Source organism: Erinaceus europaeus, chromosome 20 (genome assembly GCF_950295315.1).
Source record: "Erinaceus europaeus chromosome 20, mEriEur2.1, whole genome shotgun sequence".
Lineage (NCBI taxonomy): Eukaryota > Metazoa > Chordata > Mammalia > Eulipotyphla > Erinaceidae > Erinaceus > Erinaceus europaeus.
Window position 1 is genome coordinate 10,189,894 of NC_080181.1, and position 16,132 is coordinate 10,206,025.

The window sequence follows — 16,132 nt, forward strand, 5'->3', positions numbered from 1 at the left end:
AGTAAAGAGGGGTTAGTGGTACAAGAAAAAAAAAGTGCCTGTTCTCTGGGACTTTGCAATGAGTTGATTAAGACAAGTACAAAGATAGTTTTTGAAATCTTGCTATAAAACACATGACCAGATGAAGATTCCAGTTCTAAGCCAGATGCCAACCTTTCATTTAAGCGAAGTAACACTAGGCAGTGAGCTCTCAGCCTTCATTCTTACTGTTCTGAGGCTTTATGAGTGTTATTTTGGCCTCTCTGGGTCCTCTTATTTCATCAGACATAAATGTGGGCATTATTTTATTTATTTAGCATCCCAATAATTTCTCTCCCTGTATATCTATAAGGACATAAAAATCCTTTGCTTTGTCTTATTAGAGATGATTTTGGGTGTGTGCATTAGGGGTTCTAAATAATTTTTATATTTTATTTAAAAATCTGTTGGCACATTATCAGTCACTACTATTCTTAGAGATTGTTATCTCTGTGTTGATATATGTGTGTTTCGTTAAATATTTCATAGCTGAAAGTAAAGTACTTGGAAATTTGGGGCTAATTACGGGGGATCGTGTGAGCGATGCCAGGACGCCCGGTGTGTGGTGGTGCAGAGGCACAGCATGTGCTGCTGAGTTAAGCCCTGAGACTCTCGAGACTCTCAGATTGGACAGACGGAGGCTTCTGCGGCACCACTTGAAATTCTGAGTGTCAGATTGCTTGTGGTCCTGCCGCTTAGACTGAGTGTGTTGTTTTTAATGCTGCTACAAGACTGGTTCCAAGCACTAAAACATGACTGATAGGTTCCACTGACTCTCCTTTGAGTAAGGAAAGCCCACACTCAGAATGGCCGTTTAAGTCTGAATTTTAAAAAATGAAAAAAAAAATTTTTTTGCATTGTCCTGTCAAGGCTGTCTAATTGCATCCTAGCTGGGAAAAGCATTTTTAGCATCATTGGTCAGGAGTCCCCTTACCATCACCCCATGTGGTGAGTCACAAAGAATCACCTTCAGTTGGAAAAACCTGTGTGGATGGCATAGTGCACACATGTACATGTGGTCAGGAGACCGTTAGCATGGATGTGTGCACACTCATGTATAAGGCACACCCACATTTAGCTTTTCTTGGGGTGGTAATTGTAGAGAGAACATAAGACCATTAACACTTCAGCAAGCTTTTTTCCACTTCCTCAGCCAATTCCCAGTCTTGTTAATCCACTTTGCCCCTTTACACAACTCACAAGTATGAGGATCCAAAATGAGAAAAAAATATATCTTAATGAGATGAGGAGTGTCTCCTAGGAATGTGTACCTTTGAGATTAATTAAATAGAAAGTTCTCTTCTCAATGATACCCTTAGAGAAATCTTAAAATTTGATGCAAGTGGTAAAAGTTTTCATTAACACAGTTCTTATCTGGAACTTTCTGCCACCTGATACAAGACTATAAGGCATGGCTTGTTAGACCTCAGCTAAGGTTGCCAGACTAATTTTCCTAGGGCTGTTATCACAAAATTGGTGACTTAAATTCATTTTTCTCACAAATCTGAGTTCCTCCAGGGGGAGCTTTCCCAGCCTCTCCTGGGCACCTACAGCTGACCACCTCCTTCTGCCCTCTGCATAGCCATCCCCGGGGTCTCATATCTCACAGAAGGTGTCATATCTCACAGAAGGTTAGAGCCCATCCTACAGTCTCCCTGTGAAGGCCCCATGAAATTAAGTGGGACAGAGAACAGCCCATAACAGGCAGGAGGACAGAGTAGGACCAAACATTTGCAGGAGCACAGTGCAAGGTTGTTCAGGGAAATTGTGAGGATGTGGTTCAGCTTGGTAGGGCTTAACCTGAGGGTCTCATCCATCCTGTCTGTCTCTCTCTACTGAGAGGGTGAGTGAGGAGGGACACGAGACCCCCAAAGGTTTGCCTCATCAGACTGCCTGCCTCACAAAGCACCTTGCATTCCTGATACTGTGGCCTGCTCCCTTATTATCTACATAATCACTGTTTTGCCTGAACGGTCTCCTCCCTAATTTCCCGCAGGGTATTATTAATCCTATCAGTTAAACCCCTAGCAACAGTTGCTAAGGAAGTCCCTACCTTTCCCAGTCCCTTTTACCTTTTTCTGCCCCTTTCCTAACCACGTATGGTATTGTAAAGCCACTTGCGTTTCTGACTAGGGGGCTTCCAGTTTCCAGGCAGGAGGAGCGTGCGGGTGGACCAGGAGGCTGACACCGGCCATTGTGGTTGGCGCCACGTGGCTTAACCAGATGTGCTACCGCCAACTCTGGGGCACTCAGATGAATAAATATTTGAACGGCCTCGCCGCCACTAGCTTGGACCCTGGGACATCTCTCTTTTGCGTCTTTAGCCTGACAAGGTTGTTTTGCATCTAGCTGTCAGAACTCTCCTCATTTCTTCTTTCTAAACCAAAATAAAAATAACAGCAGCATGAATCTAGCTCAGAGAATTCCTGTGAAGATGAAATAAGACTAGTACCTAGCACAGGGTAAACGCTGTATAATCTCAGCCATCCCCAGTACACTTCCTTGGTATCTCAAGTATTTCCTCATGCTGTGTTACATCTATCCTTTTTCATCTCTGGTTGCAATTTAAAGTCTATCATCTTGCTTCTTAATAAGTCCTGTTCAATCTAAAGGCTTTCACCTTTACTCTCTGGAACTGGCCTGGCTGAACTCTCCATCTCTGAGGGCAGTGCGGCTGCCACCACAGCACACATCCCAGTTCCTGAGGGCTTTGTGACTCGTTTACTTTGGGGCGACCTGGAGATGGGCTTCTTGCCTCTTCTTTAACCTATAATTTGTTGGTTATGGTTAAAGTTCAAGTAAATATAGATTTAGGAAAAAAACGAATTTCAGTATTCCCATTTCTATCACTATTATGGAATATTATTTCTATTATGGAATTACATATTCAAATAGTATTTCAGTGACTTCAAATGGAAATGCACTGATAACAACTTTAACAGAATCTCATTCAAATTTGCCTCAATCATCCATGTGTGTGCGCGCACACACACACACACACACACACACACACACACACACACACACACACACACGTATGAATTGCATAATAAACTACCTGTGTTTGTACACAGTACTGGCTAGCCTCTGCCAGGTCCTTTCTGTAGGTTAAAGACTACACTAAGGCTCCCCTGGATACTCTCCTCTAGCTGCACTATGACAGTGAGAGAGGTGCATGTATCCCTCTCAAAGCTCATCTCACAAGACTGTACTCAGAGGGCTTCCTATCACCTCGGGGGGACACGGTGGAGTAGAAAGTGTAACTCAGCTTTGCCTGCTTACAAAGCTCAGAACACTGTGAAATGCTGTTCTAAACACTATTCTCTGCCACTGATGTTCTTGAAGAATTATTTATAGAGAAAAATCTTATCTTGTTTTTGTGTTCTTTTCACTTAAGGGAAGTATAGTGCACAAGAACCCAGGGTCTTGTCCCTGATCCCTACCTATAGCAGGGAAGCTTCACAGGTAGTGAAGCAGTGCTACAGTGCTGTCTCTCGATTTCCCTCACTCTCTGTCTCTCCATATCTTCCCTCTCAGATTCTCTCTGTATTTATCCTAAGTAAATATCCTAAATATAAATAAATGTTGAAAAGATGTTGGTACTGAGATAACCCAGTGTCTCCGAAGTCTGTAAGAACAAAGCCGTCTTTCTCTCTAGCACTGCAAGGCTCTGACACAAGTTGCAGGTAGATGGTGGCTCTATTCCACAGTCTTCTCTATTGTAGGCCTCATTCTGAAGAAGTAGAGCATGATCTCTTAAAGAAAATGAAGTGAGTGGTACAACATAATGAAAAAGAAGCAGAGGAGGGGCTGCAGGGAATAGTTCTGTGGCAAAGCATGGGTTACAAGCCCTAAGTCCCAGGTTTAACCACTGGCATCTTCACATACATGGGCTGTGCTGTCTCCCCCTTCTCTCTCTCTCTCTCTCTCTCTCTCACACACACACACACACACACACACACACACAAATTAAAAACAACTTTTTAAAAGAAAAAAGAGAAGGTAACATTTGTCAAACCTCTGTTGTACTCAATAAGCAATGTTAGGTGCTTTATTGAACCAGCTAAGTCAAATTTTAAGTTAAATATATAAATTTAAATATCTTCAGTTTCAATTAAAACATCATACTTTAAATTAGATAAGTGATTTTTTTAGAAGTGAAAAATGCATGAAAGTTAAGATCAGTTCAATCTACATCTATCTCTTCTGTGAAATGTCTCAGCATGGGCTATGACAGTTCTTTTTAAAACCATTCTATTGGGGTGTTATGGTTTACTGTAGAGTTGTTGACGCATAGCACAATCTCTCATCTCTCTGAGAGTTGTCTGCAGGACACTCTCACCCCAACTTAGGTCATTTCCACCATCACCACCAGGACCCCAAAGCCTTCTGCTTTGCTGCAACACACCACATCCAGCCCAATTCCACTTTGTGCTCTCCCTTTCTGTCCTAGTTTTCTAAGTCCCACCTGTAAGCGAGATCATCTGCAATTTCTCCTTCTATTTTTGTCATATCTTACTTAATGTGATTCCTTCAAGTTTATCCAAGATGGGCAAAGGAGGTACCCTCATCATTTTGGACAGCTGATTCAGGGGATGCGGCATCATCTAAGTTCATTTCCCACGTCTACGCTCGACCGGACCTGCCAATATATGCGGATATCTTCGCCCACCCTGTCCAACGCTTGACGTCTCATCACCCAATCTGGTCCCCTATGCCTACACTGAACTTCTCTGTTCCAGTCTCTTGGAAACAGAGTTGGCAGTCAGCTGAGGTAAAGAACAAACACCTCATCACAGACCCCTGCAAGCGTCAACCCGGCTTTGACCTAGCACGTTATGATTGGGCCCTCCTCAATCGCTATTGAACAGGCCATGGCCGGTGCGCCGCTATGTTCCATCGCTGGGGAGCCAGAGACGACCCGAACTGCCCCTGCGGCTACAGACAGACTATGACCCACATAGTCAACGACTGCCACCTCTCCAGATTCAAAGGAGGTCTCGAAACTTTACATCAGGCTCAACCTGACGCTGTTAACTGGCTACAGAAGAAGGGCAAACACTAGAAGAAGAAGAAATAAACCACAACTTCCTTAGCCATTCTTCAGTTGGGCATCTGGGTTGTCTTCAGATTATGCTGCTGTGAACACAGGTATATACAGATCTCTTTGGAGTGATGTATTTGTTTCTCTTGGGTAAATTTCCAGAAGAGAAATTTCTGGGTATGACTGCTCTTCTAAAACTGGCACCTAATATATTTACAGACAGACAGCCTCCTTTTTTTCACCTCTGCACCTAGATAACTTACTCTTAAGAGTTCCTTTGCTTCTGTCATTTTCACATGATGTATTGATGCCTTAGGTCATATTTTTTAAAAATCATACGGAGATTTCACAAAGGAGATGACTGTCCAGCATGGGTTTTGATTTTAAGGACTTTGGACACCTTCAGTGTCTGCAGGGATCAGTTCCAATTTTATTTTAGTAGTCACAGTTTACTTATGTAGATATCTACTCCATTTAATTTCGATCCTCTGTTTATCTACCTCCCAAGCTTAGCTCTAAGCTTTAGGACAGGTCTTACAGATCTTTTTAACGCCAGTGTTTTTACACAATCATTAATTAAGTGTGGTTTAGCTGAGAGAACAAGCCAGTGAATAGACTGATAAGCAGAGCAGTGCCTGCAGGAAATGAGATTGGCAGTATAGCATGTGAGTGGCCGTGGTTGCTGGTGCACAGGTGGATGTTAAAGAGACAAACTGGATCTTCTTGCCTATTCTGCACTGTTCTGTTCTAATTCTACTAAGTCATTACACTGTTTGCATTCAGCCAGTAGGCAACAGTTAGAGAGGGTCCTGAAAAAGCAAAGTAGGACTGTGTGACTCTCATTTGAGAAAGTAGTATTATAAGAAGTGAACGAGCTGTGAGCATAGCATTTCTTTTGCTGCAGATTTGTTCACTCTGAGAGGGAGATGGGAACCCCAGCTGTGGTCTGGCAATGCAAACAGTGGAGGGGTCAGGCCTAATGAAGTATGTGCTCTTCCACTTCCCTGGCCACTATGAGCCACTTCCCTGGCCACCATGGCCTCAGAACTGCTTAGGGTTCTGTCCACATCTGCTCAGCCCACTCCAGAGATAACCTTCTGACAGTCGCTCTGTGTCTAGACTGTCGTACATCTGCCTGGGAGGAGTCTCTAGGCAACGGAGACTTTTCAGTATCCAAGTAGAGAATAGGCAGAGGGGTGTGGGGCTCAGTATTGCTAAGAACTTCATGAACTGTGAAGTAGGACTTGCTATAGTAGCTTGCTGGCTTCCTTCACACCTGGGGTCAGGGTGGGAGCAGCATGGTGGTGGTGACACATCACTTTCCCAAGGCCCCACAGCAGCAAGCAGCTCACTGCCACTCACTCACCCATGACTGTTCTCTCCCTGCCTCTCTGCCCACTGATTTCCTGGGACCAGCTTCCAGATCAATCTGTTGAACCCAGAATTTTGCCTCAGTGCCTACTTTGGGGCAGATTCAGACTAAATACATTGTTTTTCACTTCTTTTTAGCAAAACAACCTTGAAGGGAGGCTAGAGATGGCATATTTGTGTCATATCTGTACATGTTGATAAGTATGAAAAACACACAAGTGTTGGTTAGAGATTATGTTAAGGAACACAAAGCATGGGAGCAGAAATCCCGAGGTAAATAAGGGAATAGTAAGCACAACATCCAGGAGAATTCAGGAACTAGATATCAGTGTCCTTCACAGACAAGAGACTCCTGGGCTGAGACTCTGGATGCTACTTGTCTCAAAACACACTGGTGCTGCCACGTGCTTACTGATGACAACCTCTGACAGCCTACTGAGATGGTCTTGTTCTTTGGCCTTCCTCATCCTGGACCTAGATTCTGTCATTCTGTCTGTGTTTCCCCCTCTGGATTAAATACTACATTAGGAGGTCTGCCTGTCTTAAGGATTATTCCATTAACTTTTTGATTAAATTTTTAATTTGTCTCTTTAGAGAAAACAGTCTGATGCAACCACCAAGCCTAGTTTGGGCCTCTGCGGCTCTGACTGGGCCTGGAATTCTGGGCCTTTGCTTAGGCGGAAAGAGTATCTTTCTCCTGGAGACACAGGAGCTGCTTTATCTCTGACACCTGTGAGCCCCCGAATGTACTTAAGGAGGTTGCAGTCCAGCCATTTTATGCAAAGCATTTTTATTTTTTAATTTAATTTATTTAATTTTATTTATTTTTGCCTTCAGGGTTATTGCTGGGGCTTGATGCTTCCACTACGGATCCAAATGCTCTGGTGGCCTTTTTTTTCTTTTCATTTTTTGGATAGACAAAGAAGGAGAAAGAAACTTGCTTCACCACTTGTGAAGCAACCCCCCTGCAGGTGGAGCGGGGGGCTCAAATGGGGGTCCCTGCATGGGTCCTTACTCTTCATACTATGTGCTCTTAACCTGGTGTGCCACCGCCTAGTCCCTGCAAAGTGTTCTTCAAGCCAGAGCAGAAGCTGCTTTGGGGAACACCTCTGAAAACAAGCCTAGTGAATTTTATTTTTCTGCAAGGAGACAACCACCTAAGGAATTATCTCACATCTTCTCAGCACCCCATTCCATCCCCCAAAGAGAAATACCTAGCTTCTCTTTGTATACTAATTCTTAGCCATTCTTTATCTGTGAGGTCCTTCCCAGGTCCACATTTTTGGTTTCATTTCATACATTGCTGTTAGTACTTACTGTGAGGCATTCTCGTTGGTTGTGTATATATTTGACTTGTATTTGACTTACTCTGGTAAGAGTAAGAGGATTATACCCTCTTCATCTTTGCAGTCCCCACCCCTAGCACAGAGTTATTCATGAGATAACATTTAAATGAGTGAGTGGGAGTCAAAATAGAACTTTTATTCTTACAAAGTCTTCTGATTAGCCAACTAGTGAAGAAATCTCCAAGAACTCTGATAGGCTTGAAGGTGAACAGAGTTTGACATCACAGGGTATCCAAAATAAATTGAGGTGCTTTTGAACCTTCTCCTTTGGACTCTTGCTTACTGAGAAACCAGGGAGAAAGAGCTAAGGTGCTTAAGGGGAGGGACTAGGCAAGTGTTTGACTCCAAGCTGATTCACCTCATTGGCTGGAGGAAGGGACAGGATGTCCCTGGGAGGTAGGGAGTTCCTAGACAGCTCTCTGATTCTGAGAAGTACAGACAGAAGGAAAACAAATCCACTGGCTCCCCTCTTAGAAGGCTTCCCTCTATGTGGCTGGAGCACTTTTCTCAGTTATAGTCCCCCAGCTTGGCAGGCCGTTCAGTGGTTTCCTTATGAGAAAAATAGCTCATTGTACTGAAGTAGCATATTTTTCATTCTTAGTATATTTCATTCTTAGTATATTTTTAGCCAAAATAATAACTTAGAAAGACACAGAAATACGGAGTGCTTGTTCACTAAACAAAGAAGCCAAAGGCACCAATCAGTGGCAGTTGGGATGTAGCACTGCCCAGCCACCCTTCATGAGCAGTAACACAAAGATAAATCCAGAACCACAGCACACACTCAGCCCCTGGACTCTGCCAGCCAGGGCTGGCTTCCAGGTGTCAATCCCAGCAGAGGGTATGCAGTGCCCTGCCGTCTGCTCCCTCCTGGACATCAACCTTGGGTACAGCCATCTGGAAACCACATCTATAAGCTCTGGCAGAGCAGTAAACCTCAGGCAGGATCTTCAGCAACTCATATTCACTCTTCAAATCTTAGCCCTCACATACAAAATGGAGACCATCAGTGCACTATCTGCATGCTTCCATTAAAGAGGTCTGAGGGCCATGTGGAATGCTTGCAAAGCTGCTCATTGCCTCTCTCTCCCCTAGAGCTGCCCAGGGAGGAAGCCCCGTGGGTAGAGAACCCTCCTCAGGGAGGACTTCACCTCCTTGTTCCTGAGACTGTAGATGAGGGGGTTCAGCATGGGTGTCACCAGGTTGTTCAGGACCTGGACAGTTGCATTAAGCCAGGGGTTGGGTGTGGGTTGCAGGTAGATGAGGACCACGGGCATATAGAAGAGCAGGATGGCAGTGAGGTGGGCACTGCAGGTGGAGAAGGCCCGGCGTCGGCCCTCGGCTGAACGGATCTGCAGGATGGAGTAGACGATGCGGCTGTAGGAGGTGAGGATGAGCAGGAAGCAGCTGAAGGGCATGAGGCCCACGGCGATGAAGCCCACCATCTCCAGGGCCGACGTGTCTGCACAGGCCAGCTTCAGCATGACGGGGATGTCGCAGAAGTAGTAGTCCACCTCGTTGGGGCCGCAGTAGGGCAGCTGGAAGGTGAGGGCGGTCAGGAAGATGGCCTGGACACAGCCGAATAGGGAAGTGCCGGCGGCCAGGAGGGCGCAGGCGCGGGCGCTCATGATGCTGGAGTAGCGCAGCGGGTAGCAGATGGCCACGAAGCGGTCGTAGGCCATGACGGTGTACAGGAAGCACTCGGTGCAGCCCAGGAAGTGGTAGAAGAAGAGCTGGCACACGCATCCTGCGTAGGAGATGGCGCGGCTGTGGCCCGACAGGTAGAGGAGCATCTTGGGGGAGCTCACCGAGGGGAAGAAGATGTCAAAGACTGACAGCTTACACAGGAAGAAGTACATGGGCGTGTGGAGCCTGGCAGAGGTCACGATGGCCAGCAGGATGAGCAAGTTCCCCATGAGCGTGAAGATGTAGAAGGACAAGAAGAGGGTGAAGAGCAGGGCCTGCAGGTCCTCGGTGTGGGGGATGCCCAGCAGGATGAACTCAGTCACCACCGAGCGGTTCCTCATCACCATGAGGAAGGGAACTCAGTCTGAGCACCAGTTAGCAGGCTGCTTTCTGCTGAGGATTTTGACCGTGTTTTAGCAAGTCACAACCACCCTTGTTCTAGGTCTATCTACAGGTCTGCCTGCAAACACCAGGTGGTAAGGAGTACCCATTCAAAGCTACAGTCTACTGGGCTCCACCTAGGGGTTCTGGGGGGCAGATGGGGCTTCCTGTACCCAGAGCAGAAACTGAGAGGCTTATCCAAAGCCTTCCTCTTTGTTAGGGTCCCTTGTGCAGATGTTTGATTCATGGATTGATTCTCTCTGCTTGTACTTACATTTTGAATTTGCATGACAACCTGTGAGTAGCAAACTCCCACTACTCATGCATTACTCTCTGAAAATGATCTGGGGAAAAAATTGCATTGAAATCTCTTATTAGCTTCTTTCAAAGACAGATTTATCCTCTACAAAGTGAAATGAATAATTATTATACCAGTAACAAGATGAACATGAAAAATGCCCTGTTATAGTAAAGTTTATATATACCTGGCATAACCATCAATCCTAGGAAAACAATTTCTCTGTTTTATGAGTCTTACACTGACTTCTTTAAATGCTCTCCTTGAGTGTTGCTAGTCTATAATTATTTGCAAATAAAAGTTTTAGAAGAGAACCTTGTTGAACAGGGATAGGGCATGTCCTCAGATTCTTATCATTCCACACTTGGCAGGTCTGACATCCTCAGACATGCTATCAGAAGATGCTCATTTTTTTCCTCTGGTCCTTTTAATATTTCTTTACATGGATTTCAGGTAACCCTGGAATATTAAGCAAAGCAAAGGAAAGCACCAAATTACTGTGGTGAGGCAATAACTGTAATGAGCCGTACAGAATAAAGGCAAACAGCAGCTCTAATAGAGTCAGCTTTAGAAGTCAGGACAAGGCCTTGTGCCTGGAAGATGCAGAGATCTCTTCCTCTCATTCCTCACTCAGTAACTACAACAGCAGCGACATAGCAGTGCATATGCACATGCTTACACACATACACACCCTTTAGTGAATACTTATAGCAGGCCAGGGACTGGGCTTGAACATCTTCAAGAGGATTTATTTTTTAAGTAAACCTGGAAGAAGAAACTGTTATAACTATTTCCATCTACATATCTGGAAACTGAAGCTTAAACAAGCTGCCCAAAGTTGTAGGAGCTGGCGTGGCATGGCGAGACCTGCCCCTGTTCATCCCACTGTTGGTGATCTTGACTGCGAGGAACGTCTGTTTGCGCCTGGCTTTCTAAGGCAGCCTATCACACTCACAAGTTCAGTTTTATTATGAGGAGAGTAAACTTTTCTTGTCTTAATTCTCCTGGATTATTTCCCATATGGACTTTGGAGCACACCTTGTAATATTTAGTTGAGTTGGAGATAAATCACAGAATTTTCACTCACCTTTGACATTGGACTTAGCAGCAGCTCCAGTATGAAGGCTTTCAGGTTCTGAAGCCAAGCTCAACATGGGGATTCCAGTCACTATTGTCTGTGAACCTTGCTTTTCATCAGACAGCATGACAATATGTGATGATATGATCTGCTTTGATCTAAATCTATTTCAGGAAGGAAGGCCCAATAGCTAGGAAGTTCCCTGAGTGTGACTGTTGTATGATGGGCAGAGGCTGACTGTAAGACCTGGCACAAGTCAGGACGCTCGCACTGCACCTGAGAGGCTGCCCGTTTCCCAGAGTGCCGCAAGTCCTGGCCACAGTTTCTGAGCAGAGCACAGTGTGCTCCAGCCAGGGGTGCTTCTGCCTCCTATTTGTTAGAGTGGAGTCTCAGCGGGTTTGTACAATCAAGTCTTGGGTACATGCACTCACTCTCCCTAAACTGCTTCTTGGAAGTGTCCTTGGAGCCCCTGAAGTTCTGCTTGGGACTCAGTGATAGCTCTGAGGGAGCAATTAGCTTGCCAGCCTTTTCCATCCAGCTGCACAACAGCAGTAATGAGATCACGGAAAGGGCTGTTCTCACACAGGGAACATGTGTGTGTCTTCCTCCGGGACTGTGTGCATGGCAGAGTGAGCCCCGACTCTAGACTATCTGCTAAGCTGTCCTCCTGTGGCCGTTTCATCTGCACCTTCAATCCTTGGCGTCCCATTGCTTTAGGAATTGTCTGTATGCGATTATATAGTTGTCTCCAGTAAACAGCACTAGTCAAGGCAATTGCCAATCAGTAAGTCTTGATTATGCATCTGTTACCTTTATGTGTCCCTCAGGTCAGGGTTCTCCAGAAACATTTGCATACAATTAGACATAAAGGGGTTGCTGTCTCCAGAATCAGTGTTTAGCTAATATTCTATTAGTGAGTCACTGTAAGCATTTAGGTGCTACATGTTATGCTAATTTTTAGTTATATTTAAGATCCAAGAGGAATTCTATAAAATAGGTTGTGGGGCGTCGGGTAGTAACCCAGTGGGTTAAGTGTAGGTGGCAAAGCACAAAGACCGGCATAAGGATCCCAGTTGGAGCCCCCGGCTCCCCACCTGCAGGGAGATCACTTCACAGGTGTTGTGGTAGCTCAGAGGTGGTCATGGCATGTGTGCTAGACAGATGGGTTATTTACAGTGTAGAAAGGGGTGGCTTAGCTACTAGAGAACTCATGATGTAGGTAACTCTTTTACCCTGGGAAGTATGCCAGATACACAGATACTATCTTTCTCTCCCCCTTTGTCTTCCCCCCTCTTGATTTCTCTCTGTCCTATCCAACAACGATAACATCAATAACAACAACAATGATAACAAACAATAAAATAACAAGGGCAACAAAAGGGAATAAATATTTTTTAAAAATAAATAAAACAGGTTGTATTCTTAGACAAAGAAGCTGAAAAAATATTTTAATTGGAGGGTTAGACAGTGATTTAAGCTTTACTTGCTGATGAATCTAGAGATCTATTATTTGTTTATCCACGTATGTATTTTTATTGCCACCAGGGTTGTTGCTGGGTTTGATGCCTGCATGATGAACCTGCTGCTTCTGGCAGCCATTTTTTCCTCCCCACCCCCATTTTATTATCAATAAATAGGACAGAGAATCTGAGAGGGTGGGGAAGAGAAAGACACGTGTAGGTCTGCTTCACTATTCATGAAGCTTCCCCCCAGCCGGTGGGTCACCAGGACTCAAACCCAGGTCCTTGAGCATGGCAAGGTGTGTACTCAGCTGAACTGGGTGCACTACCACCCAGCCCAACATCTGGTTCTAGCCCTGGGGGAGCAGACAGTGTGATCTCCACATGCTTGCAGGACTAGATAGAGACATGTATGTACTGTTGTGGTGGCTCAGAGGTGGTCATGGCAGGTGTGCTAGACAGATGGGTTATTTACAGTGTAGACAGGGGTGGCTTAGCTACTAGAGAACTCATGATGTAGGTAACTCTTTTACCCTGGGAAGTATGCCAGATGGCATTAAGAGGGCATCTTCAAGATTGCCATTAAGGAGGGCAGCAAAAGGGAATAAACAAATAAAATAAATATTAAAAAAAATAAAAATTAAAAAAAAAATTAAAAAAAAAAAAAAGATTGCCATTAAGGATGGATGGTGTGTGTTTGCATGTGTATATGTAGACTGCTGGGCCTTCACTGACCCAGGTTGACTTTTTCAGATAGAAAAAGAAGTGGGGGAGGGAGCAATAGAGCGGAGACACCACAGCACCAAAGCTCCCCCTATTGTGGCAGGTGGGGGCCAGGCTTGACCCTGGCTCTGGTGCACGGCAAAACAAGCACCCTTTCCATTAAGCTATCTTCCTAATTCTGAAATTTCTTGATTTTCTTGAACTGTAAAGCTCTCAGTGACACTGCTCTAACATGCACACACACTGGAACTTGAACCCATATAGCAAAATCATAAATATGACTCTAGTGGTTACAGAAATAGCTATTTGCAAAACTGAGACAGTTGTGAAATAAGCTGTAAATGAAGTGAAATCTGGCATTAAGGGATGCTTCTTGTCACATCCAGATGCTGAGCAGACAGAGTTCATGTGAGGAGTGGACAAGGCGACTTTAATAGCAGCTAACTCTCAGTGTCCTATGTTGCCTATTACAGTTTCACTAGAAATCTACTAAGCAGGTAGTAGCACTTCCCCTACTTCTACATCTGTCTCAGAGAGTTTAAGGAACTTAACTGATATAATACAGTTGAATGGTGGAGTTGTGGTTTAAGCGACAGCACTAAGCTAATAAATGATGTCTCAAATACAAAACATAGCTCCTCTGGTTATGTGGTAAAGAAAATTAGATTTGGTCTGGCAGAACAGCTCATTCCATAGTGCACTGCTTCACTATGTGTGCAACCCAAGTTGAAGCCCAGTCTCTACCCTATGGAAGGAAGCTTCCAGTGCCGTTGTATCCCTCCTCCCCCCGCTGTCTTATCTAAGAAAGGGACGGAGGGAGAGAACAGGCAAGATAGTGCGTCTGGGAAGTGGTCTCTTTTGCTGTGCACATGACCCAGGTTTGAAACTGGTCCCCACAGGCTGCGGGATGCTTTGGTGATGTGGTGCCTTCCCCTTTCTGTGTCTGTCCCTTTCTATCTGAAAAAGAAAAGAAAAAGAAAAAAGAAAAGGGAGGAAGGAACTGTGAAGCTTTTCTTGGTGGTTGACAAAGTAACAGGCAAATTATTAATTTTAATTTTCAAATATTCATCTGCAACTAATAACACCTTTGTGGTTGACCTAATTCACTCAAGAACTATGTAAGGATGTTATTGCATGCAGTTTACAAATAAAAACACTGAACTCAAAGCAACCGAGAGTCCAAGTTAGACTATACAGAAGCCCTGGAAAGCCCAAGTCCCCGCTCCATCACTGCTTCCCAAAGTGGCTTCACACAGAAAGCAGCTGCCCTGAAGCATTACTGATAGATTTGTTTTACAAACTTGGGGGATTCTTCCATATACCCTTATAGCCACAACTCTTTTAATTTTGTATTCGCTGGGGAACATATGACCTTAAGCTAGGGCAAGATAAGAAAGAAGCTGTTGAACTCACTCTGTTTTATAGGGGAAAGTCCAGTCATCTCAGTAGCTTCCTTTCAGCAGAGCTGCCTGGGTATAGCATACTTGTTGGGAAATTCACCTATTTGTATCATCCTTATTTGATTCAGAGAAAACTGCTTCATTGAGCTCCCTGTTCTCTATTTCATGAAGTCAAACAAATACTGGCATATGCCAGCAACAGCTGCTTTCTCAGCTAATCACTCGGCAAACCTTCCTGCTTATAAATAGCAGCGCTCAGTCTCCTCGGTAGTCTGCATCCAGTGGCAGGTGCTTTCCTCTTGTTGCCAGGACCAGGTTCTTTATCTGCATGGTGAGCCCCGATGGAAGAAAGTAGGCTGCTCACTACTCATTGAATAACATTTACCTACCTACCATTTCTTTTCGTTTTTGTCTTGCGGAGAAGTGCTTACCTGCTTTGCTTGACTATTCTGAATATTTGTTCTTAATTTGTTAGGCTCTTTTTATTTATCTATTTATAGAATACATATTAGAGAGAAAAGAAAGACACTTGCTTCGCTATTTGGGAAGCTTCCCCCTGCAAGTAGGGACTAGGGCCTTGAACCCAGGTCCTTGTACATTGTAACACGTATGCTCTGTTGGGTGTCTAGCATATGCAGTGTTCAGGATTAAACCTGGAACACATACATGCAACTCTTTCTTTTTAAATTTTTCTATATTTATTTATTCCCTGGAACACATTCATGCAACTCTTTCTTTTTAAATTTTTCTATATTTATTTATTCCCCTTTGTTGCCATTGTTTTTTATTGTTGTAGTTATTATTGTTGTTGTTATTAATGTCGTTGCCTTTGGATAGGACAGAGAGAAATGGAGAGAAGAGGGGAAGACAGAGAAGGGGAGAGAAAGACAGACACCTGTAGACCTGCTTCACCACTTGTGTAGCGACCCCCCTGCAGGTGGGGAACCAGGGCTCTAACTGGGATCCTTATGCCGGTCCTTGTGCTTTGTGCCACCAGCACTTAACCCATGTGCTACCGCCCAAGTCCCAACTCTTCCTTCTTTTAAAAACACTTTATTCGAGGAAAATAATAACTTACAAAACTGTTGTTACATAATCCAGCTTCTCCTCTCCACCACCTTACCCTGGGTCCCTGACACCATCTAGGTACTCTTCTGCCTCTCCCCTCTGGAGCCTTGACTGTGATTCACTAGACCACAGCCAGCCTATGCTTACATCTTCCCTTTCTTTCCTGCTTTCTTAAGTTCCGCCTCTGAGTGAGGCCAGATGGTATTTATCCTTCTCCTTTGGGTGTATCTCACAAGGTTCCTTCAAGTTACATCCAAAA

General features: G+C 44.5%; 1 protein-coding gene across 1 annotated transcript; it reads right to left on the reverse strand.

The window, feature by feature from the left end:
* Positions 1-7,912: 7,912 nt before the first annotated feature.
* LOC103127972 (olfactory receptor 10D1B-like) lies at positions 7,913-15,252 on the reverse strand. Its single transcript, XM_060179628.1, has 2 exons — positions 14,819-15,252; positions 7,913-10,190 (listed from the first exon to the last, which is right to left on the reverse strand). Exon 2 carries the CDS (start codon positions 9,810-9,812, stop codon positions 8,871-8,873), a length of 942 nt encoding a protein of 313 aa, XP_060035611.1. The 5' UTR covers positions 9,813-10,190; positions 14,819-15,252; the 3' UTR covers positions 7,913-8,870.
* Positions 15,253-16,132: the final 880 nt, after the last annotated feature.

What these genes read in the sequence shown, in the direction of transcription:
- LOC103127972 (XM_060179628.1), bottom strand. Translation starts at nt 9,812, where the DNA reads ATGGTGATGAGGAACCGCTCGGTGGTGACTGAGTTCATCCTGCTGGGC.